Source organism: Xiphophorus couchianus, chromosome 21 (assembly GCF_001444195.1).
Source record: "Xiphophorus couchianus chromosome 21, X_couchianus-1.0, whole genome shotgun sequence".
Taxonomy (NCBI): Eukaryota; Metazoa; Chordata; class Actinopteri; order Cyprinodontiformes; family Poeciliidae; genus Xiphophorus; species Xiphophorus couchianus.
In genome coordinates, this window is record NC_040248.1 from 5255804 (window position 1) to 5280588 (window position 24785).

At 35.8% G+C, this 24785-nt stretch overlaps 1 protein-coding gene across 1 annotated transcript in view; it reads left to right on the forward strand.

Annotated features, from left to right (window-relative positions):
• tmtopsb (teleost multiple tissue opsin b) overlaps positions 1–17250 on the forward strand; it is a 32380-nt gene extending 15130 nt beyond the window's left edge. The window contains exons 3-4 of the mRNA XM_028004531.1: positions 4031–4264; positions 16052–17250. Of these exons, the coding sequence (XP_027860332.1) occupies positions 4031–4264; positions 16052–16312 (495 nt within the window). The 3' untranslated portion in view covers positions 16313–17250. The remainder of the gene's footprint in view (positions 1–4030; positions 4265–16051) is intronic.
• The last annotated feature ends 7535 nt before the right edge of the window (positions 17251–24785 follow it).

Consider the following 24785-nt stretch of genomic DNA (forward strand, 5'->3'; position numbering starts at 1 on the left):
CGCTGATGTAAGTTAGACACAATGTTGCATCCACAATCTGCTGTAAGCTGTCATAGATGTCGGCGGGAACGAGGAGCAGAAGCAGAGGAGACGGGACAGAAAGAAATCGGTGCTGCGCTCATGTTGTCGGTCGCGCCATCTGAATTAATTACGGGAGGAGAACAGAGCCAGGTGCAGCGAGGAGTCTCTCAGTGTGCCTCTTGTTAGTGGTGGCAGGTCTGCTGACGGATCCATGCAGGTGTAAAGAGGAACCAAAACAGCTACAGTATGATAAACTGACAAACAGGGTTTTTCTTAATTACTCTATTTGGGTCTCTGTTGTTTCTGGTTTTAGGGTAGGAGGCAAACTAAGAGGAAATTAAACTTTTTCTTGAAGCAACACAGATTATGGCAATTGAAAAACTCATGGTGTCAGCAATTAAGCAAGTTAATCGCTGAGTTTACCTAAAAAAAAGTTTGTAAAGATTTGTTTCTTCACAGATCTCTGAAGGTTTTAACAGCATTCAAATCAGATTTAAACCTCTTGGTTCTGTTCTTTGTTGGCCATTCTACCGTAGTTTTGTTCATTTTTCTAATGTTGATTAATTTTGTATTTTCATTTGACCCACACTGCAAAAACACTTGAACACTTATATCTGGTGCCAATAGTGTCAAAATGTTTAAAATTACTGCAAATACACAAAATCTTAAGGATTTGTGATTTAGTTTTTAGTGCAAATATCTTAGTACACTTAAAAAAAGACAAAACTAACTTACAAGTAATTTTTAAACAATTTCTTAATATTGATGGAAAAGTTCTGTTTCCCCTGGCAGATTAATTCACTTATAACAAGACATTTTCCTTATGTTACAAGTGAAATTATTTGCCAATGCAACTAGTACTTTTTAATATTAATATTAAGGAATTTTTTAAAACAAAATACAAACTCCTAAATCTTGCTGAAAAGTTACTTGTGGTTCAGTTTAGTTTTATTTAATGTATTAAGACATTTACACTAAAAACCTTGTGTTTTTTACACTATGATTGACTTCCTCGGGTTGCTAGGTGACAGCCCAGGGTTGCTAGGTAACGGCGGAGTACCTCTCAAATATGACTAAGTAGTCGGGAGGTTTTTGAACCAACTCATTTTCCATACACAAAAAAACATTAACTTACTGCCAAAAAACAGCTGGGTGGATTCATTTTTAAACTTTTTATTTTTATTTTTTCAAACTTTTTTTCTAAAATCTACATATGTATACTGTCATATAAAAATGACAATCTTCCCAACTTAGGTTACCTATTTGTAACTTCTTATAAGAATCGTGTCATTCACTTTATATTGCCTACTGACTACTGGATTGGGGCTGCACAGTGGCGCAGTTGGTAGCACTGTTGCCTTGCAGCAAGAAGGTCCTGGGTTCGATTCCCGGCCGGGGTCTTTCTGCATGGAGTTTGCATGTTCTCCCTGTGCATGCGTGGGTTCTCTCCGGGTACTCCGGCTTCCTCCCACAGTCCAAAAACATGACTGTTAGGTCAATTGGTTTCTCTAAATTCTCCCTAGGTGTGAGTGTGTGTGTGAATGGTTGTTTGTCCTGTATGTCTTTGTGTTGCCCTGCGACAGACTGGCGACCTGTCCAGGGCGTACCCCGCCTCCCGCCCGGAACGTAGCTGGAGATGGGCACCAGCAACCCTCCCGACCCCATTAGGGACAAGGGTGAACAGAAAATGGATGGATGGATGGACTACTGGATTGGTTAAAAATAATCTGAGATACTGTACCTTTAAAAAAGATGTTAAACGATCAGGATTAAAATCTGAAAATTTATGCATTTTAAATGTGCTTTGCCGTCGTAAATGGTGCATATTTGTGTGAAATGTCACATTTCTGCTGTCATCCTGCAGCTGTCGAGGTGCTCAGTTGCTTCCAGGGAAGATAATCTCTTGCTTACACAGCACACACTTTTTTTTGTCCTGAACAGGTCAAATACTCTCATATTGTCAGGCTTTTTCAGACTCTGATATAATCTGTTGAGTTTGTCAAAACCAGAGGCTTCACACACGAGGAAGAACATGCAAACTCCTAGTTTTTGTTTTGTTGGAGAAGGTTCTGCTATAATTTCAACTGTCACGAAGATGTTCATGTGTAACTTTTCTATGTTCGTCTCAGGTCCAGTAGGTTGACAAACACACTCAGATTCTCTGTATTTATTCTAACAAAAGAGAAAATCAGGCTGGTTGTTAACATACAATAAATAACCCTTAAACTACAAAGCAATATCTACCAACAAGCAGTTAGCAGCAATTAAAGGTAACTAAAATGAACAACATTAATAATAAAAGTTAAAAATATTTTCAAAACATAAACAAATTTACTCATGAAACACTGCATTTGTCTAAAATATAATACTTGTAAAGAAAACACAGAGCTGATCCTAATACATGCCACAGTTACCGACGGCAACAGAAAAATGGGGGTGGAGCTGTCTGTTACTGGTCGCTATGGTAATCACCAACTGCCAAGAACAGCCTAACAGAACTTGATACACCAATTAATATCTGAAACAGCTTCTTGACTAAGCAAAAATAAATTCAAAGAATAATTAAACAAGTTTTGACAAACTTCACATTTAACCTGGTTACCCACGAACAAAATAAACAAAGTTTGATTTTAGAAAGACTCTTCTGTTGAAAAAAATACTCTTCTAAAGCATTCAGTATTGACAAATATTTGAATTATGCATATCTTTTGTGTTTTGCAACATTCTTTTAAAGTCATTTCATCATGAAAATGTTAATTTGTTTAATAAAAACACACAAAAGTAAAGCTTTTCTGTTGTAAACTTTATGCTTTTACATCCTTTTAAGTTTGACACTTGCTCACCGGACACATATAGCAAAAATTCGATTGTTGCTTTTAGACTCTTCACCACATTATTGTCTGATGTTGACTTTGCCCAGAAGCCTTATTGTTATTGATCTCACTTTGTCCCTCATCTGAATGAGATACAGTTGTTTTTCTGGTTATGCATCTATTAAAAACCAACTCTGTGTCCTGCAGGAAGTGGGGATATTCTTTGAACTCGATCGGCATTAAGCTGACGCAGCAGCTGTCACCTTGACTGAAAGGCTGCATGCTGCTCCGGGTAACACCGACAGTGTTACTTAGTTCAGAAAATAATCAGTCAAAGGGTGACCTGTCAAAGACGGACATGATGGAAAAAAAGTTCTGCTTTAATAGGAAGAGATGTTGGACAGAGCTGATTGGATGAGAGAGAAAGAGTTTCTAAAGAAAGCCTGAGTTGGACCAAAACCCGATTTTGATTTTATTAAAGCGATAGTGCCGTATTTATGAACATTAGGTCGTTCCTGAAAGCAAGATTCATGCTGGCAGAAGAGAGTCTGATCTTGCAGATTTAAATGTCAGCCTCTGAAACTCCTTGGTGGAGCAAGAAAAGTCCTAATAGATCCAGTTGGTTCTTATCTCAGGGGATCAATACAATAATTGATCTATGAGGTTTCTGTCAGGTTGTTGGGTCCTGCTAGCTTTCTGTATGTAAACAGAGAACTGATTCAACTGAACTGAGAACTGATTTTTGCTTTTGCAGTTTTGACACTATTAGCACCTGATATATGGAGAAAAACAAATCTGCTATTTTTTTTTTTTTATTCTCTTGAAATGTAAAAAGTCGTTGAAAAATCATAATATTTGTTGTTTTGCATTATCTCAACATTTTTATACTTTTTGAACTTCCTCTTTTTGAGCAAAATTTAAGATTAAGCTGAAACAATCTGAATTATTTCAAATATCTTATAATCTCAGTGGCGGCAGATTGGTTCGTATTTTTCGAGTTTTAATCAACTTTAAATTTGACAGGCTAATATTAGAGGTAGTCTTTGTTCACACAGTAACTTTAACTGACCGGCAGAATGGTAAACAAAATGAAAGATTACTACAATTTGACAAAAATGATGTGTTTTGATAGTTCAAGTAGCTTTATTTAATCAAAGTGCATTTTAAGGGTTGAGTCAGAGTCTTGTGTCCTGCAGGTGCGCAGAGTGAGCTCAGTGGTGACGCGGCGCAGAGAGCAGCGTGTTCTGGTGATGGTCGTCATCATGGTGGTCTGCTACCTGGTCTGCTGGCTGCCGTACGGCGTGGCCGCTCTGCTCGCCACCTTCGGCCCCAGAGACCTCCTGACGCCGGCGGCCAGCATCACGCCGTCGCTGCTGGCCAAGTTTTCCACTGTGGTCAACCCTTTTATTTACATATTCATGAACAAACAGGTGAGACGCTCACTTTATCTGCAATATGGAGTCCAAACTATGGAGTCCATTAGGACCAAAAATCTTTAATTCAGAGAAATGAAGGGATACTTTTCTTAATTTAAAAAAAAATACTGAAAAGATGTATTTTTTGTTGTCTTTATTGCTTCAATAATATACAAAATAAAAGACAATATTTTAATAAAACGAAGTAGTATATTTTTTGTAGAAAAGGAATCTGTAAGTCATTGTGATGAAATATAAACTGGGTTTCACACAGTTGATGTATTAAATTCCAAAACTTTATTGTAATTTATTATCCCTTTTTTATGTTTGGCAGCAAAGTTTGAGCAACGTAAAGTGTAATCGGTGAAAGCAGAAAAAGACTTTGCCTTGTAGCTAAATAAATAAAAAGTGAGCAGATTTTATTTGTAAAAATATCAAATTGATTACAAATTCACTCCATTCTTGAACTGTGGACCAAGGGCCAAACAAAATCACCCAGAGGGCTGTAAATGGCCCTCACGCCACACTTTGGACATCCCTAATTTAGAATTTTATTGTGCTATTTTGTAGTATTTTTGTGATAATTGTTATGAACTAAACAATTTATTATGTATTTTTTAGGTATTTATATGTCTGCACTACAAACTCTAATGTTCTTGAAAAACGTTCCCATTTGAAATACTTCAGTACGCGACTTACTTAAAAAAGTATTATTTTTGCCACTACACTGTGCATAGTAACTACATTTAATTATATAGTTTAAATTCATATACTCATATGTATTGATGAGTAATTTAAAAAACTATCTTTGCAAGTGAATTCCAGTTTAGATTAACTCCTGGATGTTTTTACGCCTTGGCCATCTATTTCATGTTTCTTCATGTGTTGTCTCAGTTCTTAGCATACGTTTCTGATTTCTCCTAAAATTTCAACATGTCTGGTTTAGAAACCAGAGCGCAAAACTGCACAAATAGCTTTAAGGCTCAAGATCCAGCTTTCTTATCCTAATTTTATTGCACTTGATTAACTGATGTTTATCTCAGTGTAGATAAACACGTTAATGAAGTGCATCTTCAAATATCTTTTGGAAACATAAAATAAATTTCAACAATTAGATTTTAGAAAAAGACAAAAATAAGGATCTCAGAGGCATCTGTTCTGCGTCAATGTGGGGAAGGGGTCTAATTATGTGACACCCAATCCAGTAATTAAGTTTTTGTGTGATTTACACCCGCAGGAGGAGTGAGCAGAAGTCACACTTTCTATCTGCCGGGTTTTTGTTTACACTTTAAGGCAGGTCGCACATGAAGCGACACCCCGCCGCCTGCACGGCTGCTCAGCGTTTCAAGGACAGAGAGCAGGGAGACGAGATAAAGAAAGGAGAAATAATCTGCTTTCATTTCTAATTGAAAGCAGCACAAACATCAAGGTGTTTACTGCATGCAGGATTTCACAATCAATAGATCTTCAGTCATTAGTTTATTAATACAAACAGGAATAGCGCTGATAGGACAACCTTGATTTTGATCAGATAATTGCTTTTGGATCACTTTTCAATGGATATTATGCTGGTTTTGATATGTTAAAGACATACTACTTTGGTTTTTATTCTTCAGAAGATTTAGATTGCATTTTGCTGAAAAATTACATTTGCTGTAAATGTGTTTTTTTCTGATTTTGGACAATCGTTGAGAACATTATTGTAGTTAAGATATGTTTTACATTAATGTTTGGAATAAAACCAACAAATCAAGATAAATTACTATCTGGAATATTTTAGATCTAGATTTGTATGATTTCAGGCTTTTATACTGTTTATACGGTTTTTTTACAGTAGATTTTATTACTGCTATCAAAGTTTTTGTTAAGAAAAATTTGACTAGATAAACAAAATGAACCCATTACAATAGGAGATGTCTTCTTTTTTGATGAAGAAAAGTTTAAATGAGTCAATTTTATGGAAATAAGTAAAACATGCTGATTTTTATTTTTATTTTCATTTGAATAGCCATCCTCCACTTTAACGTAGTACAATTTTAAAGATACAGCAATATTTTTACTGACTAGATTTCTTGTCAAATATATCAAATCCGACCTTTATTATTACTCAATAAAAAGTTTATATATCTTTATTCAAAAATGTAACTCAGTAATACAGTTTTATGTTTTTCTCTACTCCTCTCTGCAGTTATTGCAGGGCTGAAAATGTTTTATTAATCTAATATTTTAATCTGTGAATTAAAGAAAGGCAATAAGTTAAATAATTTATTAGAAACTTTTTTCTCAACATTTTTGTTTCCATTAAAGGTGTGAACTCTCATTGATACTGCAAAAAAATAAGACAAATAAAGCGGAATTTTCTGTACTCTGAAGCTGTATTTATATTAAAACAGATTCCTACAATAAGTATTTGTCTATAGGTTGTGCTGTTCAGAAATGCCTGGGGATGAAAACTGTGTGTCCAGGTGCTGATGCAGCACAAGTGCTTCCCATTGATGAAAAGGCCTTTATACTGGGTGGCATGTGTCCTTCTTAATGCATCCTGCTGCAGAGAGAGGTGCTGGTGTCCTGCAGCTCCGGACATTTTTAGACGAGGTTTGCACATTTCTCTTTAGGACTTTGTTGATGTTACCAAACCAATTAGTGTGTTTTCTCCTATGGCGTCACTGAAGTTGTTTTTTTTTCTTCTTTAAACATGGTATGCAAGGACACCGATTTAGAGGAATGGATGCAGGAATTACTCAGAGTACATGAGCTGGATCAGTCGTAATTACTCTCAAGTCAGGTATCAGATGTTTGTTTTCACTATATTAAGAGACAAATTAGTGTTAAAGGGGACCTGAAGTTTTTGAAAATTCACGTTTTGCACATTTTTGTATTTCCGTTTGAGCCTCGACTTCTTTTAGAAACCGCTCAGGTGCTCAAAAACACCCAGCCGTTTTTTGGCAGTAAGTTAATGTTCTTTGGTGTCTGAAAAACGAGCTGTTTCAAAAACGTACAAATTAAGTCATATTCGCGGGGCACTCTGTTGTTACCTAGCAACCCAACCTGAGTTCCGCACGTTACCTAGCAACCCACGCTGAGTTCCAGCACATTTGCTCAGCTGGTTTTACCACTGTATGGTCTGTACAATGGCTGCTGGAAAAGAGAAGTGTTTTGTTGTTGACGTACCATCAGTAGCCCTTTCATGCATAGTGGTCACTACAGTGGACAGCTACCTAAAAGCCATTTTCTTGTGCTTCCTGTGGATTTTTATGTTATAAATGCACACAGACCACTGAAGTGGACACTAATGCATCATAAAATACATTATCAACTACTGGCCATCAGCTGCAAATGCAAGAAATTATTTTTGTTAAATCCAATATGGCCGACAGACAAAAAAGCATGAGAACCGACCCGTTCCTCCTTCTACTGTAGACGACTCTTGCAAGTAAAAAAAATATTGTGACATCAGATAAAGGAACAATACTGATGTATTTTTCAAATAACAACTTTGTATTTGGACAAAATTACAATTGATCACATAAAAATTTAAAAAAATTATTTTTACGTAACTTTTTTGGCACAATGTATGTGAAACGCCATATGATTAAAACTCCTCTTTTCTTTTCCATACCACAAATGTTATTTTAAAACAAATAAAACCAGAGTTAAATTAATTAAATTAAAGTAAAATTCAATTAATTTGAAAAACAGAAACCTGCCATCAAGCATTTGTGATAATTGGAAATTAGTTTTTCACATCACTGTGAATTATATGGAAGTAAATATAATTTACTTCCATAGAATTACATCTGTTTCAGTCTTGTTTGCTGAATAATTTTATTTGTCACACTGGAGGATTTTAAATTATGAACAGATTGCAGGAAGTCATCCACACTGTAAAAACACAAAAAAATACCAAATATTTCTGGTCTAGTTTCTGGTGAAAATATCTTAGTATACTTAAAATAAGAAACTAACTTAAAAGTAACTTTTCAGCAAGACATAGGAGCTTGGTAAGTAATCAATTCCTTAATATTGATTAAATGTACTGGTTCCATTGACACATTATTTCACTTATAACAAGACATTTCCCCATGTTATAGGTAAATTTATTTGCCAATTGAACCAGTACTTTTTCATCAATATTAAGGAATTAGTTACTTAAAACAAGCTCCTATGTCTTGCTGAAAAGTTGCTTTTAAGTTGGTTATGTCTTATTTCAAGTGTAATAAGATATTTTCACTAGAAACGAGAACAAAATTCTTGGTAAGAATTTGTGTTTTTGCAGTGCGGTGGTTGATTAGCTAATTTAAACCCCTGCTCTACTAATTACTTGTCAGAGTTGGTATGAGAGTTGCCATTTAAAAAAAAAAAAACTAACCAAAACACACTGAATTCCACAGCACATCTACATGTAAGATTTTCAAAGTCAAGCTAGCATAAAGGACCTACTTTTCTTGCTCTCACTATATTCTGTTTATTAAAACTTCTTGACCTTGCTGTCTAGTTGTTGTTGACAAGGTTGATAATTAGCAGCAAAGCACTGCGTCTACTTTTTGGTATATATAATTTAAGATTTAGTGAGTTATGCTGACAAATTGACAGCTAAAACCAATGATAGTCATTGTCGGCAAGCTGCAGGACGTCACGCTCCAACAAGTCTAAATTAGTAGTTGTTTGCAAATATGAGATGACTCTGTCTTTGTCACGTTTTTTACAAGTTGAACCAACTTTACCTGTTATATACAACAATTAAGAGGTCAGAAATGTGTTGTTTTTTTTCATAAAACAAAAAAACAGCTGAGTGAGTATCTTTCAGAATATTTTTTCTACAGTAGTCGCAGGGTGAAGAAATATGAGGTGCAGGGAACAGTGCCAGAAGTGAAAGTGTAAAGTCATGATGGAGCGATTAAAGACGGGATGGACATGGGAATTTGGGACTGACAATGAAATTTGAGTGCAGTAAAAACTGCAAGATGAATGGAGAACAAGCAGGCGATGCAAAGGTGACCATGGAGATGTAGAGTTATATTTAATCTTCTAAAGGTAACGCAGCTTTGATTTTGATTAGCGTGTGATGTGGCGCACTTTGGCGATGACCTTTTCGCTCCCCAGCCTTCGTCGCTCGCTCCTCTTATCTGCGTCTCCCTCAGGCTGTCGCTCAGACATTCAACTTGTCACTTTCCAGCCTGAGACATTTCGTTTTGTTTGATGGCTGACTTGTTGTGACGGCGGGGGAAATTCTCACTGTTAACCAGAACCTGCGGAGCTGCAGACGAGGCTTTGCTGTGTGGCGCTTTCAGTCTTCAGTTCCTCCCAGCCCATGACGATAAACGCTAACGAGTTGAGGCGAGTTGAAGACTTCAAGCGCTGTGCAGATTCACGACCCGGACCAGCGACACCTTTACACCACTGAGGTGCAACTTTTTCTATAAAAACTATGGAAAAAAAACACCTTGAAAAGTTATTATTTCTATAAAACTTGCTCACTTTTGGGAAAGTTGCAATAAGAGCTAAATATTCAGTTTTGAGGGCTTTGCACAGCATGAACATAAAAACAGTTACTGCTGTTTTTACATTTTTGCTGATTCATTTGAGCACACTGCAAAAACACAAAATATTACTAAGTAATTTTGGTCTAGTTTCTATTTTAAATATCTTAGTAGACTTAAATTAGGACAAAACTAACTTACAAGTAACTTCTGATCAAGATATGAGCTTGTTTTAAGAGAATAATTTCTTAATACTGATGAAAAAGTTCTGTAATGTGGGAAAAATGTTTTAAGTGAAATAATCTGGCAGTGGGACCAGTTCTTTTTCATCAAAGTTAAGGAGTTATTGACTTAAAACAAGCTCTTATATTTTGCTGAAAAGTTACTAGTAAGTTAGTTTCGTCTTATTTGAAGTGTACTAAGATATTTGCACCAGAAACCAGACTTTTAAAAAAAAACACTCAAATATTTTTCGAGTTTATGTATAAGTTTATGTTTTTTAGTGTGTGGAAAATTACCCATTTCAAAAACCTCCCCATTGTCAAGTCAGAATTCATGGGCACAGCGCCGTTACCTAGCAACCTCAGCTTGGGTCGTTACCTAGCAACCCAAGTTGAGTTCCACTGTGGCCAGCAGAGGTTTATTTGGACTAAAGGTGACAAAACGCTGAAAAACAGCTCAAAAGAGTCATAACTGAGCAGACTAAAATCTCTTAATCTAAGAATAATTTAATGTAAGAAATGTTATGATCTTGTTTTGACTTTTCCTAACTTGTTTAAGGAATAGGTCACCTTTAGCTCACCACTTACAAGTTCTGAGAAATGTATGTGCTGTAACATCTGACTATAATAAATTTATTAAAAGTTCCCCTTTCAAACCTCCTGGCCAATCAGAAAGTAGAACACCTAAATTTAGATTATAGTTTCATTTTTTTAATAATCCCGCTGAGTGGGATGCGGTATTTAGCAGCCATTATCTCTGTGACCTCAGATAAACTGCAGCGTTTCACTGCTTCCTTTCTGCGCTGTATTATAAAAGCTATTTGTGGTTCCCTATGAATAAATTTGTCTCCTGTAAGTCTCCCAAAGCGTTTCTTTTTCTTCGGCACATTATGCTCACTTCTGTCTGGAATCGCTTTGCAACTTTTCCATTTCGTTGTCGGTGTATGAACGGAGAAATAAGATTCAGATAGACTTTATATTTTCAAAGTGTTGGTTTTTTTGTTGCTTTCTCATGCTTTAAATCATGTTTGGATGTTGTTATCTAACAGTTGTTTGACACAAAGCCAATTTTTTGCATAACTTTGACACATCCTGATTAAAGATGTACAACACAGAAAATATATTTACTTTAACTACAGTTTTTCTGAAATAGTATGTAATAAATACCTGTTAATAGCTTATTATTGGCTTATAACTGTTTCTACTTTAATTAAATGAGATTAAGTCACCGCCTTGGTTTTTGCAGAAATGCACTGCAAAACCACAAAATCTTACCAAGTAATTTTGCTCTAGTTCGAAGTGTAAATCTTAGCATACTTTAAATAAGACAAAATTAATTTAAAGTAAATTTTCAGCAAAATAGTTTTAAGTAAATAATTCCTTAATATTGATGCATTGGCAGATAAATTAACTTATAACATGGGAACAAAATTTTGTTTTAAGTTAAATAATCTGCCAATGCAAATAGGAATTTTTCATAAATATTAAGGAATTATTTACTTAAAACAAGCCTCTTTATCTCGCCAAAAGTTACTTTTGTCTTATTTTAAGTGTACCGGACCAAAAATCCTTGGTAAGATTTTGTGTTTTTGCAGTGTATGGATTCTGTTTTATGTTTTGCTGCTGAAACAGACGAGGTTAGCTGGTCACTCTGAGTGTTAAATAGATTTTTTATTTTTACTCCGCCTCCTGCCGCGCCACCGGCCCCTTAACACCCGATCGCAGCTGCCGCTCGCCGCCTCATGGTGGGAACCTCACATGCAGAGGCCATCTGTTCGTCCTCTGGTGTCCTCGCAATTTAGTCTTTCTCAGCCTCCCTCCGTAGTCGCCTGATTATCAGTCTCCTCTGAACAGACGGTGCTGAGTCGGGTCTGCTGCTGGAATCGGGGAAGCACTGATGGCGGCTCCCAATCTGCGCTGCTTTTAATTAACAGCTTGGCAACAGCTGGAAACGTTGAGGCTTTGAGTTTTCTTAAATTCTCTCTTCCATCAGTTTGAGTCAGGAATGATGAAGGACGTCACAAGTCCCAATTTGTCAGAGAAGAGGCGTTTGGGTGATCTTTACAGCATCCATGTTGTACACTGCAAAATGACAAACTCTTACCAAGTAGTTTGGTTTACTCTCTAGAGAAAATATCGTAGTACACTTGAAATAAGACAAACTAACTTAAAAGTAACTTTTCAGCAAAATATAGAAACTTGTTTTAAGTAAATAATTCTATATGATTTATGAAAACGTTCTTGCTCCATTGGTAGATTATTTAACTTACAAGACATTTTTCTCATGTTATAAGTTATTTTTTCTGCCAATGGAACAAGAACATTTACATCAATATTAAGGAATTATTTACTTAAAACAAGCCTCTATATCTGGCTAAACATATGCTTTTAAGTTAGTTTGTCGTATTTCAAGTGTGCTAAGATATTTCCACCAAACTTATTTGGTAAGATTTTGTGTTTTTGAAGTGTATCCAAAGGGTTTCAAGCAAATAAAAGCCATAACAGAGATTGAATGTAGAAATGTGGTGCACTTGAAGTAAATTTGACAGAAAATGTTGGCTGGAAGGGCTGCATTTAATTCACAATACTTTAATAAATCAGTTAGGTTTATTTGTACATCACATTTCAGCAACAAGTTCTTTGTTACGTCATAAAAACATTTGAGAAACCAGAAGCAAACGTTACATTTTGACGATTGTCATCATTAGAATCATCATTAGACATCAGATATGTTGGCCAATATTCTATTTGTTGTGGTTTTCAGCCTTAATTTAATGGTGGTTCGATCGTTTGTTCCAGATTTGCGGTGCATAGAAGCTTCTCCTCGTTTGGTTCTGGTTCTGGCAGAAGACCTGAGAGGCCTGGAAGGTTGCTATGACAACAGCAGATCTTTAATGTGTTGTGGTGATAAACCGTTCAGTGATTTATAAACTAACAGCAGTATTTTAAAGTCTCTGAGCTGCAGGGAGCCAATTGAAGGACCTCAGAACTGGGTGACATGCTCTAACTTCCTGGTTTTAGTCAGAACGCCAGCAGCAGCGTTTTGAATCAACTGCAGCTGGAGATTAGATTTATTTTAGGCAGACCTGGTGCAGTAATAAATACGACTAACGATAAACCTATGGATGAGTTTCTATAGATCTTGTGGGGTCCTTTGACCCCTACTCCTGGACATGTTCTTCAGGTGATAGAAGGCCGACTTTGTTACCGTCTTTATGTGGCTCTGAAGGTTCAGGTCTTGGTCTGATCTCTGGTTTCCATCTGTAATAAGCTGTGCGTTGACTCTACATCATTCCTCTTTAGATCCAAAGATAATAAAGACAACAGCATCAGATCATGAATGTTTTGTGATGCTGAGCTGTTCAGTGATATGTAAACTAAAGCGTTTTGAATCAGCTGCAGCTGCAGACCTGTGAAGACACAGTTGCAGTAATCAATGAATCTAAAGATGAACGGATGAGTTTTTCTAGATCTTGCAGGTAAATTAGTCTTATGAGACTAATTGAAGTGATAAAAGCCTGACTTTGTGACTGTCTTTATGTGTCTCTGAATGTTCAGGTCTAGATATTTTGCTGGTTTTTCCCTCACAGATTTGACCGAGTCTTTAATTTTGTCCCCCGTTGCTTCTGTCTTATTTTCTGTTCCTCATTTCAGCGTAAGAGTCTTTTTATTTCCTGTGGGGCGTTTTTCCCCTCCTCCCTTCATTCTGCAGTAGATTAATATTTTGGGACTCTAATAGACTTAATATTGAGCGCTAACTGTGAAAGCGGTATAATTTCACGATGTCCTCGGTGGAAACAGAAATTAATTGGCTCATTTCTGACGCTCTGTCTGCCTTAAGTATTTTGGTTAAGAACCTCTGCAAACTGCTCCCACAAATAGGTGGATTTAATTTTTTTATTTCTTACAGCTGAAGTGAATTTGGGTTTTGTTTTGTTTAAGCTGCAGGTCCATGGGGAAATGTAGTAGACTTTCAGTATACATGTGGAACTGAAGAGTATACTAAGTACACTACGTTTATCTAGGGGACGCCTGCTGGACGACAAATACGATAAAAAAAACAGAAAAATGATTCAATTTGACTCAAATACTCTGTATTATTTTAACATCCTGACTGGTGGATTTTAAAGTGTATGAAATAGTTGGTTACTTGATTTAGACTTTATCTATTTTTCAACATTTTGTTACTATGAATCTTAAACACAATCACATCTGGGGTTCCGCAGGGCTCCGTTATTGGGGAACTTTTTATTCAACACCAATAAGATTGGAACAATTACTTCGAGCTTAACACAACAAATGCAGAAGGTAAAATTAATAAACCTAAGATTATAGTGTGTTGTATAAAATTATGTTTTATTTTGGTTATATTGTTGTGTTTTTCCTTCTAATGTTTTTTTAGTTTTGGCATTTGTGTTTATTTTTTTTATTTGGGTTTTTTGTGTCGCATTATTTTTCTGGGGGGAAATTAGAATTTTCTCCAGAATAAGTTTATATATAACAAGATGAAGCTTTTAAAACTGTTTTTTGGACATTATTTTATATAATCTGAGTTCCAGTGTCCTTCTGAAATATTTCTCATGTTTTTCTTTCTACATATTTGCTTTCCTCTTCTTCTGCCACCTTTTTTCTTTTCTTTACCTTCTTTCTTGACTTTTCCTTCCCTTTTTCATTGTTTTTCTTCCTCCTGGCTTTCCATCCATTTTCCTTCCTTTATAATTAAATTTATTCATTTTCTTTACTCCTAATTTATTCTTCTATTCTTAATTTTTCCCTTCTTTTTCTCTCTTTTCCTCCTTTAGGAATCTTTGCCCTTCATCAACTTTTCTTCTCTTCTACGTTTTTCTTCTTCCTCCAGTTTATTTATTCTCTTTGAATTCGTCCTCTTTCTAATCTATTGTTCTTCTTTACTGACTTTTCTTCTGAACTTTTTCTGTCTCATGTTTTTCTTTCACCTCCAGAGGATTTTAAAAGTCTACAGGCCATTTGAAAGGACAGGATTTTTTTGTGATTTACAGAATAATAAAAACTGAATCTCCTTTGATCCGACAGTTATCATGTACAGCTATAAAAACAAATCTTTTAGAGAGAAACATAAAAAAGCTGCAGTAACTTCAGATAAATCTGTACCTTCGGGTTTTATTTCAGCTCTGCGTCTCTCTTTGTCCATCCCAACGTTTAGCCACTCCAGTTTAGTGGTGGGATTACTGGTTCCATTTCCATTCTGTCTGAAAATGTGTTGGGGTTTATTTGTTTTTGAGTGAGAGAAGCTTTTCAGTTTTGTTATTGTCTTTGTTTTGTGCCCACAAAACTGTCTTTCTACTTCTTTAAACGTACAGGGTCCAAAGTAAAATTAATAATAAAGCCTGTTTGCATCTGCAGTTTTGTTTCCACTGACATGTCCTAGTTTAGATACTAAAATCCTCCTCAGTGTCAGAATTTTGACTTTTTTTATTTAAGAAGTCTAACTTTTTTCTCAGAATTTTGATTTTGTTTCTGTCAAAATTTCGACTTTTTAAATTTCAGAATTGTAATGTTTTTCCCAATAATATTTTTTTTGGAGTCTTGCTGTTTTCATTTCAAACTTCTTTTCTCTCAAAATTTTGACTTATATATATATATATATATCAGACTTCTGAGATTAGATTTGTGAGAATTTGGTAGAATTTCAATTGTTTTCTCAGAATTTTGACTTTTATTTCAGAATTCTTAATCTTCTTTTTTCAAAATTGACTTTTTTAATGTCAGAATTTTAACTTTTTTCCTCTGAATATTTTTTTTTCTTTCAGAATTCTTTTTTTCTCAGAATTTTGACTTACTTCAGATTTTTCTTTTCAAAATGTTGACATTTTTAATTTAAGAATTCTGACTTTTTTTCTCAAATTTTCACTTTTCTAATCTCTGAATTCAGATTTTTTTTTCCCTCATAGTTTTGCAGAGAAAAAAACACCATACCTCCTGGGAAACCAGCTCCTAATTATACAGTATTTCGACTGAAATGCCGGGACAAGATTTGTTTAAGTTAAATTAATAAAAATAATTAATTAATTAATTAATTAAATTAATAAACATTTACAGCTGCTGCTTGTGTTTGTGTGCAGTTTCACAAATGTTTCCGGGCCTTCTTCTCCTGCTCCGCTCCAGAATCAGGCTCCACCTTAAAGACATTTTCTCGGCTGACCAAGACGTTCCGCTCCGCACGTCCGGAGAGGGACCCCCAGGTGACGGCGCCCGCCCCGTCCACGGCGCCCCCAACGCCGGTCCGCGGGTTGTCGGCGAACAGCGGCTGCTCTGCTGCAGAACCCCCGTCTGCTGCCGGACCCAAACCCAAAGTGATTCTGGTGGCTCACTACAGGGAATAAAGAGACGCAGAATAAAGGGAGCAGGTCTCCAAAAAGACAAAGCATCTGTATTAGCAGAACCGAACATGCAGAACCGTTTAATCCAGGTGAAACGCGCTGCAATCCGAGAACAAACACTCTCTGAAGCTTTGTGTACAAAGCAGACTGAAGATGTGAGATTAGGGCTACACACAGTGCTTTGTGTTGACATTACACACCTTTCCCTTCTGGATTTACAAACCGAGTCCCATTCAGTGGAGCCGTAACAGAAACACCTAATGCTCAACACAGAGGAGAGCGGAGGGATTCTTCCTGGATTCACATCTAAACGTCTCTGATGTTGGTTTGTTTTGGCAGCTGTTTGTTGTTTTAGTTCACCTTGTAGAAATGATGCAGGTAAATTAAGTGAGGATGACTTGTTTTTATTGTCCTTAGATATTTGGGCTTTCAAATGTTTTTGCCTAGATTTACAGAAGCTGCTTGTGAAATCATTCAGTAACCCAATAATTAGCCTTCATAAGGACTTTATTTAGATTTCACATTTTGTCATGTTGCACCACAAATTTCAGATATTTTAAATAGAGTTCATGTTTCTGACCGACACAAAGTTACACACAAGGAGGGTGAAGGAAACAGGTTCATGGTTTAAAGTTTTGAAGAAATACAAACCCAAAATGTTAGTTTTTCTTCAGTTACCTCTACTCTGACATCTACGGAAGGCAATTAGGGCCACTGAAAGGTTTAAGAAAAATAAAACAAAATCCAAACATTTTTCTTTGAATTTTTATTTTTTCAAACTTGACATTTTAGACTTTTTTCTACAATGTTGACTTTATTTAGTCTCAAAAATCTTTTTCCCCTCAGAATTACTTCTTACTTAGTTTTGAGTTCTCCAAAATTGTTGTTTTTCTTAGATTTTGGGGTTTTTTCCCACAGAATTTTGACATTTTTTCCTCATAACCCTGTTTACTATAAAGAAATTACATGTTTTTTCAGAATTCTAACATTTCCTCAATTGTTTTTCATTAGAATTATGACCATTTTTCTCATTATTTAGATTTTTGCTCAGAATTTTGACTTAATTTCAGAATCAAAAGAATTGAGTTCTAAAACTTTTTTTCCAGAAACTCTTTTTTCTCAGCATTCTGTTTTCTCAAACTTTTAAATTTTTTCTTAGAATTCTAATTTTCCTCTGAATTTAAATTTCTCCCAGAATTTGACTTTTTTTAACTTAAAATTTTTGACTTTTTAATCTCAGGTTTTTGAAAGTTTTAATCTCAAAATTCCAACTTTCATAAAAGACTTTTTTTTTTCACTCGCCCTAATACTTTTCCATAGATGATATTATCTAATGCTATTTAATCTGAGAATAAATTATCAATAAATAACTGGAAGAGTTTAAATCAGAGATTGATAAATGGAAATGAAAACAGTATTTAACAACTGCAAAATTATCAACATGCTGAGGCATCCCAGCATTTTGAAATGTGTTGGAGGCATATAAGATTTAAATAAGTTAAATTTGCTGAATAAATTAAAGTTTATCTGTTTGAACAATAAATATTATGTCTTTGTATTGTGTTCAGTTGAATATGGGTTGGAAAAGACATGCAAATGATCATATTTTGCTTTTATTTATGTTTTACACAATGTCCCAACTCCATATTGGGCTGTAGAGCGGTGTAGATTAAGTTAATTTTATTTAGTATATCACCAAGTGGTTGTGATTCAAGAAGCAAATTTCTTAAAGGAGGAATTTTTTTGCTTTCTTTCTGTTCTACTAATTGACCTGGTATTTTTATTGTTTAACCTAAAATGAACTTGATATTAAATTGTCGTTCTGAGAAAGCAGCAAAATTACTATAATAAATTAGACAAAAAAATAAACAGCTGCTACGCTGCGAGTATTTTCATAATTCATAGCATCATAAACATGATGCAGCATTAGTCTCTTTCACAGTTTCAGTCTTTTTCAGCCTCATTTTCTGTTTTTAACACCACAGTGATCCAGAGCATTGGAGATTATTCCTGGCCGGTTTTATAAAAACAGAACCTTTTCTCTTATTCTGAATAAACCAAGCGGGCAGATTTTTCTCTTCTTGAATCACTAATATCAATAAAATGCTTCAAGTAATTACAAAAATAAATGTTTCTTTCTTCTCTGTTGTTTTATTTGTCGTTCATCCTTATTGTTCCCACATACTCACTGTAATATTCCTTTAACCAGTTCTAGATGCACTTTGACTTAGCTAGCTAGCTTAGCATAGCTTAGCTTTTGGGCTTGAGCTCCCAGGCAAAGTTGGTGTAAACTTGGTCATTCTCTGTCTCTAGATCATTTAAAATTTGTCTTACAAAATTTTAAAGGAATAAATCATCAGTTAAGGCCAAAAAGGTATCATAGTCACACAAAGGTTGCATTTCATGGGTTCAACATTTGAGATATTTTTGTTTTTTCCTCTTAAAAATAATTTAAAACATTTAATAAGTCAAGTTTTGATTAGCAAACATGCTATGTATCTATTCCAATGTCAGTTACTGACTTGATTAATGGCTGCCTGGCGCCGCTAATAAGATGGCTAGCGTTAGCTTTAACGAGGCTAACAACTAGCATTGTCTCACATTTCCCAAATTATATATTTATGATCCCAAAGACTTATAGGAAAATATTCTGAGAACTAATGAGTGACAAATATCCAAAGCCCACTGACATTTGGACTGGCCTAGTCAAAGTCTGGACATAAATCCAATTGAGATGCTGTGGTAGGACCTTAATTAGGCTTTTGATGGTTGAAAACTCAACAATGTGGTTAAATAAATGCCAAAAAATTACTTTTTTGCAGAGATATGTTGGTTTTCATAGCTGTTTTCCAACATTGTGTTGTTTTTATTTAACTCAGTTTATCTTCAAATGATACTTGCTTAATGATCTGAAACAGAAAACTAAAATATGAAGCATTAAATAGACTTTCAAAGTGATGTGGTTGTTTATTTTTAATGAGCCAAACTATAATAGGAAATAAAACTTCTTTCAATAAATGAAAATTCTTCTAAGCACTAATCTAAAAGTTTTTATCACCCTCAAAACTTTGGTCATAACTTTCTAAATGTTTATTGGTCCGCTAGTGTTTCTGAGAACTGATTTTTGTTTAAATAAAGTTGTTTCCTGTTTGAATTCAGGGATTGTCAGTGACTTTGTGGCATGCAGCGTCAGAAATGTTAATGTGTTTGCATGAAGCCAATAATCAGTATGTTTATGAGTCTGATTAATTTACAGTGTTTGATACAAACACAGAAATAAGCAAGACTGCAATTTATTCTGAAAAGCTAAAAGGAAAGATGCCAAACTTCTTCTTCTTGTCCCCTCATTCAGTTATTTCCATATGGTAGCAAATTTCTAATTCTTCTTGCTTTGTTATAGTGTTGATTTTAATTTAAATGGAAGATGTATTCCTGGTTTAGGAAAACAGTTTCATGTCTCCCATTTCCATGCCAGAAATTTGGGGAATTAATTAAAACTATGAACCAATTCAATCAGTAATTTCATGCTGTTCAGATCTAAGAAGGCTTTGCCGGTATTTACAACCCGGAACCCAACCCTTCTCATCCCAACGCTACTCCTCCTAACCATCGTTCAAACCTAAATCCAACACCAATCCCTGATGGTGAGAAATCAACAACTATCAAACCGAATTCAGGGGAACTTTCCATAAATCTTTCCAACTTTGAAAATGAGAAATCTCATTAAATCTGAATCTTTCATCCAAACATGTTGTGCCACAGGAGTTCTTGTTTCTTGCTTTTCAGGCATAACAAACTGACAGTCAGCATTTCATTGAACTGATATTTTAAAGTCTTTATTGTCCTTAAGAAAAGGTTTAACAAACACTGCAGTTGTACATCTGTGTTTGTGTTGTCCCTTGGTGCATTTCTGTGGAACATAAACAAGTTCATGTCCCAAACAGATCCCTCCGTCTTTTCCTTTTCTTAGTTCAAAGCAGAGCAAGAGTAAATTTGTCTTTCTTCAGAAAGCGGGGCACAAAAATTACTTTCTCCTGTCTACACATTAACATGCTCTGATTAATCCAGGAATTATAATAGGAAGAAAAGCAGATTAAGGATTCTGTATTACAGCCTTCATCAAGGCGAGAGCCAAACACAATTCGCAGTGTTGTACCGCAATGCTATGATTTATGATTATGAATGAACAGGGAAGTAAGGCTGAAAGTGCATAAAGGTGGTTTACAACTTTATATTTTTTTCCCCCCCAGTTTATCAATATCCAGAAATCCGTTTAGCACAACTCAATCAAGCTGCTTCTGGTGGTATAAAAACACAAATTGCATATTCATGGGGGGGAATAATAATTTTACGTTCCAGGAAAAGTTTATGTAATAACATACATTTTGAATGTATTAATTCCAAACTTTTATAAACTCAAATTTTTAATATCCCCCAGTTGACGCACTGCTGTCTCAAAGCTAACGGCTCACCGCTAAGTTAGTTAGCTTTAATGCTAACTCACGATCACACTGACAGTAAAATTGGACATTTTAGAAGCTACAGAAATAAATCAGCAGCAGAAGTAGTGATAATTAACATCCATACATTCATATTACACGATTATTATCACTAGTCATATTGTCAATTACTGCTGCACCGCTCTAAACAGATCCGGTGAAAAACGTTAAGAAGGAAGGGAAAAGGAAACGGCAGACACGCTTTCAAAATAAAAGTATGAATATGAAAACATCTAACTTTGAAAAATTATTTAAAATGGCTTCAGATTATCAATACATTTTCAAAACTACATCATAATGCATGATGGTGGATGTTTATAAATATAAAATTACACATATTTTGGGATATATATATATAAAAATTCCCTTCTCACCCACCGCGGGTGGTTCTTACGGAGCCCTCTAGGGGACATGGGAAATTTTTTTTTCTTTTGCGTTACCTCGCAATACTTTTGCGTTACCTCGCAAAACTTTTGCGTTCCCTCGCAAAACTTTTGCGTTACCTCGCAATACTTTTGCGTTCCCTCGCAAAACCTTTTGCGTTACCTCGCAATACTGTACTGGTCAGTTATGCAGCATAATTGAACACTGCCAGCCTTTCTTACGGTGGGTGCCGTACTTTATGCTTTAATATAAGGTTATGTGAGGTTTTTCCATGAATGTTAGTATCTTTTTGTGAAATATCTGAAGTTTTATATCTTTCTTTAGGATAGAAAGGCACCACAAACCTACGATATAAACAGAAACCTTCCGTAAGTAGGAAAGAAATAAAAATACATTATAATTTGGACTATTTCTGAGTTATTATCGCGGGTAATAAATCATCTGACAGTTTTGATTGTGTCTCTTGTGTTCGTAGTCTGAATGGTTTAAAGAGCTGCTTTCAGTGCCGCTCCATCTCAGCCTTAACAGACATAAACATGCAGTAAAAAATAAATCAATTTTCAATCAGTGTTTTGCACCAAACAGTTTTTACTGTTAACAAGTTTTTATTATTAAAAACACGACAAACTAATGATGGTAAAGGGCCGCACTGGGTTAACTCTGGGAATCTCATCTGTCCGTTTATCAATCAACTCCAAACCTTTTCTTTGTTCTGTCACAATTATCGATTTATTCCATTTTGATGATCAGGTTCCAAACTTTGCAAGGACTGACCGCCCCGCTCATCTGCTTCCTAATACACACAAAGCCAGTATCCTTCCCATTCATACCTGGTGACGTCACGCCCACATCGACACCCCCACCACACAAGTGTCAAAGCCGCTGCTCCTGTCATATCAATAATTACTTATTTCATTCATATGGCTCTTACAGAGCCTCAGTGAAAACTTGTTTATTATTATTAACTGTTTGGTGCAAAACACTGATTGAAAATCGATTTATTACTGCATGTTTATGTCTGTTAAGGCTGAGATGGAGCGGCACTGAAAGCAGCTCTTTAAACCATTCAGACTAGAACACAACAGAGACACAATCAAAACTGTCAGATGATTTATTACCCGCGATAATAACTCAGAAATAGTCCAAATTATAATGTATTTTTATTTCTTTCCTACTTACGGAAGGTTTCTGTTTATATCGTAGGTTTGTGGTGCCTTTCTATCCTAAAGAAAGATATAAAACTTCAGATATTTCACAAAAAGATATTAAAATTCATGGAAATACCTCACATAACCTTATATTAAAGCATAAAGTACGGCACCCACCGTAAGAAAGGCTTGCAGTGTTCAATTATGCTGCATAACTGACCAGTACAGTATTGCGAGGTAACGCAAAAGGTTTTGCGAGGGAACGCAAAAGTTTTGCGAGGGAACGCAAAAGAAAAAAAATTCCCCATGTCCCCTAGAGGGCTCCGTAGGTTCTTATCCTCTGAGCTCGGGTCCTCTACCAGAGGCCTGGGAGCTTGAGGGTCCTGCGCAGTATCTTGGCTGTGCCAAGGACTGCACATTTCTGGACTGAGATGTCTGATGTTGTTCCTGGGATCTGTTGTAGCCATTGGTCCAGTTTGGGGGTGACAGCCCCGAGGGCCCCGATGACCACAGGCACCACTGTGGTCTTCACCTTCCAGGCCCTCTCCAGTTCATCCCTGAGGCCCTGGTATTTCTCTAGTTTCTCCTGCTCCTTTTTCCTGATGTTGTAGTCGCTTGGTATTGCTACATCTACCACAACGGCTTTCCTCTGTTGTTTATCCACTACGTCAATGTCTGGTTGGTTCGCCATTACCATTTTGTCTGTCTGGATCTGGAAGTCCCACAGGATCTTAGCTCTGGCGTTCTCCGCCATCTTTGGGGGTGTTTCCCACTTTGATCTCAGGGTTTCCAGTCCATATTCTGCACAGATGTTTCTGTACACTATGCCTGCAACTTGGTTATGTCGTTCCATGTACGCTTTCCCAGCCAGTATCTTGCACCCTGCTGTTATGTGCTGGACTGTCTCAGGGGCCTCCTTGCACAACCTACACCTTGGGTCTTGTCTGGTGTGGTAGATCTGGGCCTCTATTGCTCTGGTGTTTAGGGCCTGTTCCTGGGCGGCCAGGATGAGGGCCTCTGTGCTGTCCTTGAGTCCAACTTTTTCCAGCCATTGGTAGGATTTACTGATATCAGCCACTTGGGTTATTTGCTGGTGGTACATCCCATGTAGGGGCATGTCCTCCCATGATGGTATCTCTGGCACCTCAACCTCCGTTCCCTGTTGTCTGAGATATTCACTGAGCACATTGTCTGTTGAGGCTTTGTCCCTGATGTATTTATGGATCTTAGTGGTTTCGTCCTGGATTGTGGTTCTCACACTCACTAGTCCTCTGCCTCCTTCCTTGCGGCTCGTGTACAGTCTCAGGGTGCTGGATTTGGGATGGAACCCTCCATGCATTCTTAGTAGTTTTCTAGTCTTAATATCCGTGGCTTTTATCTCCTCCTTTGGCCAACTAATTACTCCAGCAGGGTATCTGATTACTGGCATATATATATATATATATATATAACTTTTCAGTTTAATATAGCTTTATATAGCTTTTCAGTTTAATATAACTGAAAAGCGCAATCATTTGTACATTTTGCAATATATTTTAATATATTACAAGAAAACATAATAGATTGTATAATACTTGCATCATCTATATAATAACCTAAATTATAAATATATTTTTTATGTTTGCTCCCATTTATTAATAGTAAGACTCTTTCTCAAAACAATCTGTCATCTTCCTCGTCTCTCCTTTCATCCGTCGATCAGCTGCTTTGAGAGGAAATTTATCTCGCATTAACATTAATTGAATTTTAACCGGGAAATTATGCTGCCATATTGTTAGCTCCGTGACAGATTGCCCAAAGGCAACTTAAACAGCGTGTGTGTCTTAGCTATTTAGGGAGCTTTTTAAAAACACTGAATCATCCACTTCATCATTAAGCAGCTGAATTATAACTTGGTTCATTCTCTGTATCAGACATTGGTTGGAGTTTCTTTTCAGTCACAGTGACTGAAACATATCAATGTAATAATTCACAATTAATGTCAAAAACGCAATTCTGTTAAATGATACGGAGAGATTACAAGTCAGTTACAAGCATTTTAAACTGATTCTTATCAAACAGTGCAGTCAAGTTCAGTTTTTAAGTCAAACATTTTCTACTGATTCACTGACTTGAAGCATTCAATCCTCCATGTAGCAACAGCAGAATGGAAGGAAAATAATGTAATTAAAAACAGACTTTTTAGACATTGAATTTATAATGCTAAATTTTTATGCTATGTAATTATGCACATGATTTTTTTTGTTTTACTTTAAATGCACCTATAAAAATCAACCTGAAACAAATTGTCTGCAAAAATTCCCCCTTTAAAGATTGAACAGCAAAAATTTACCTTGCAGAAATGTATCTTCAAATTTTCATCTGCAGAAATCAACAGCAAAAGTTCAACTTCATAAATTCAACTGGAGAAAAATAATGTGCAAAAATTCACCTTCAACAATGCAA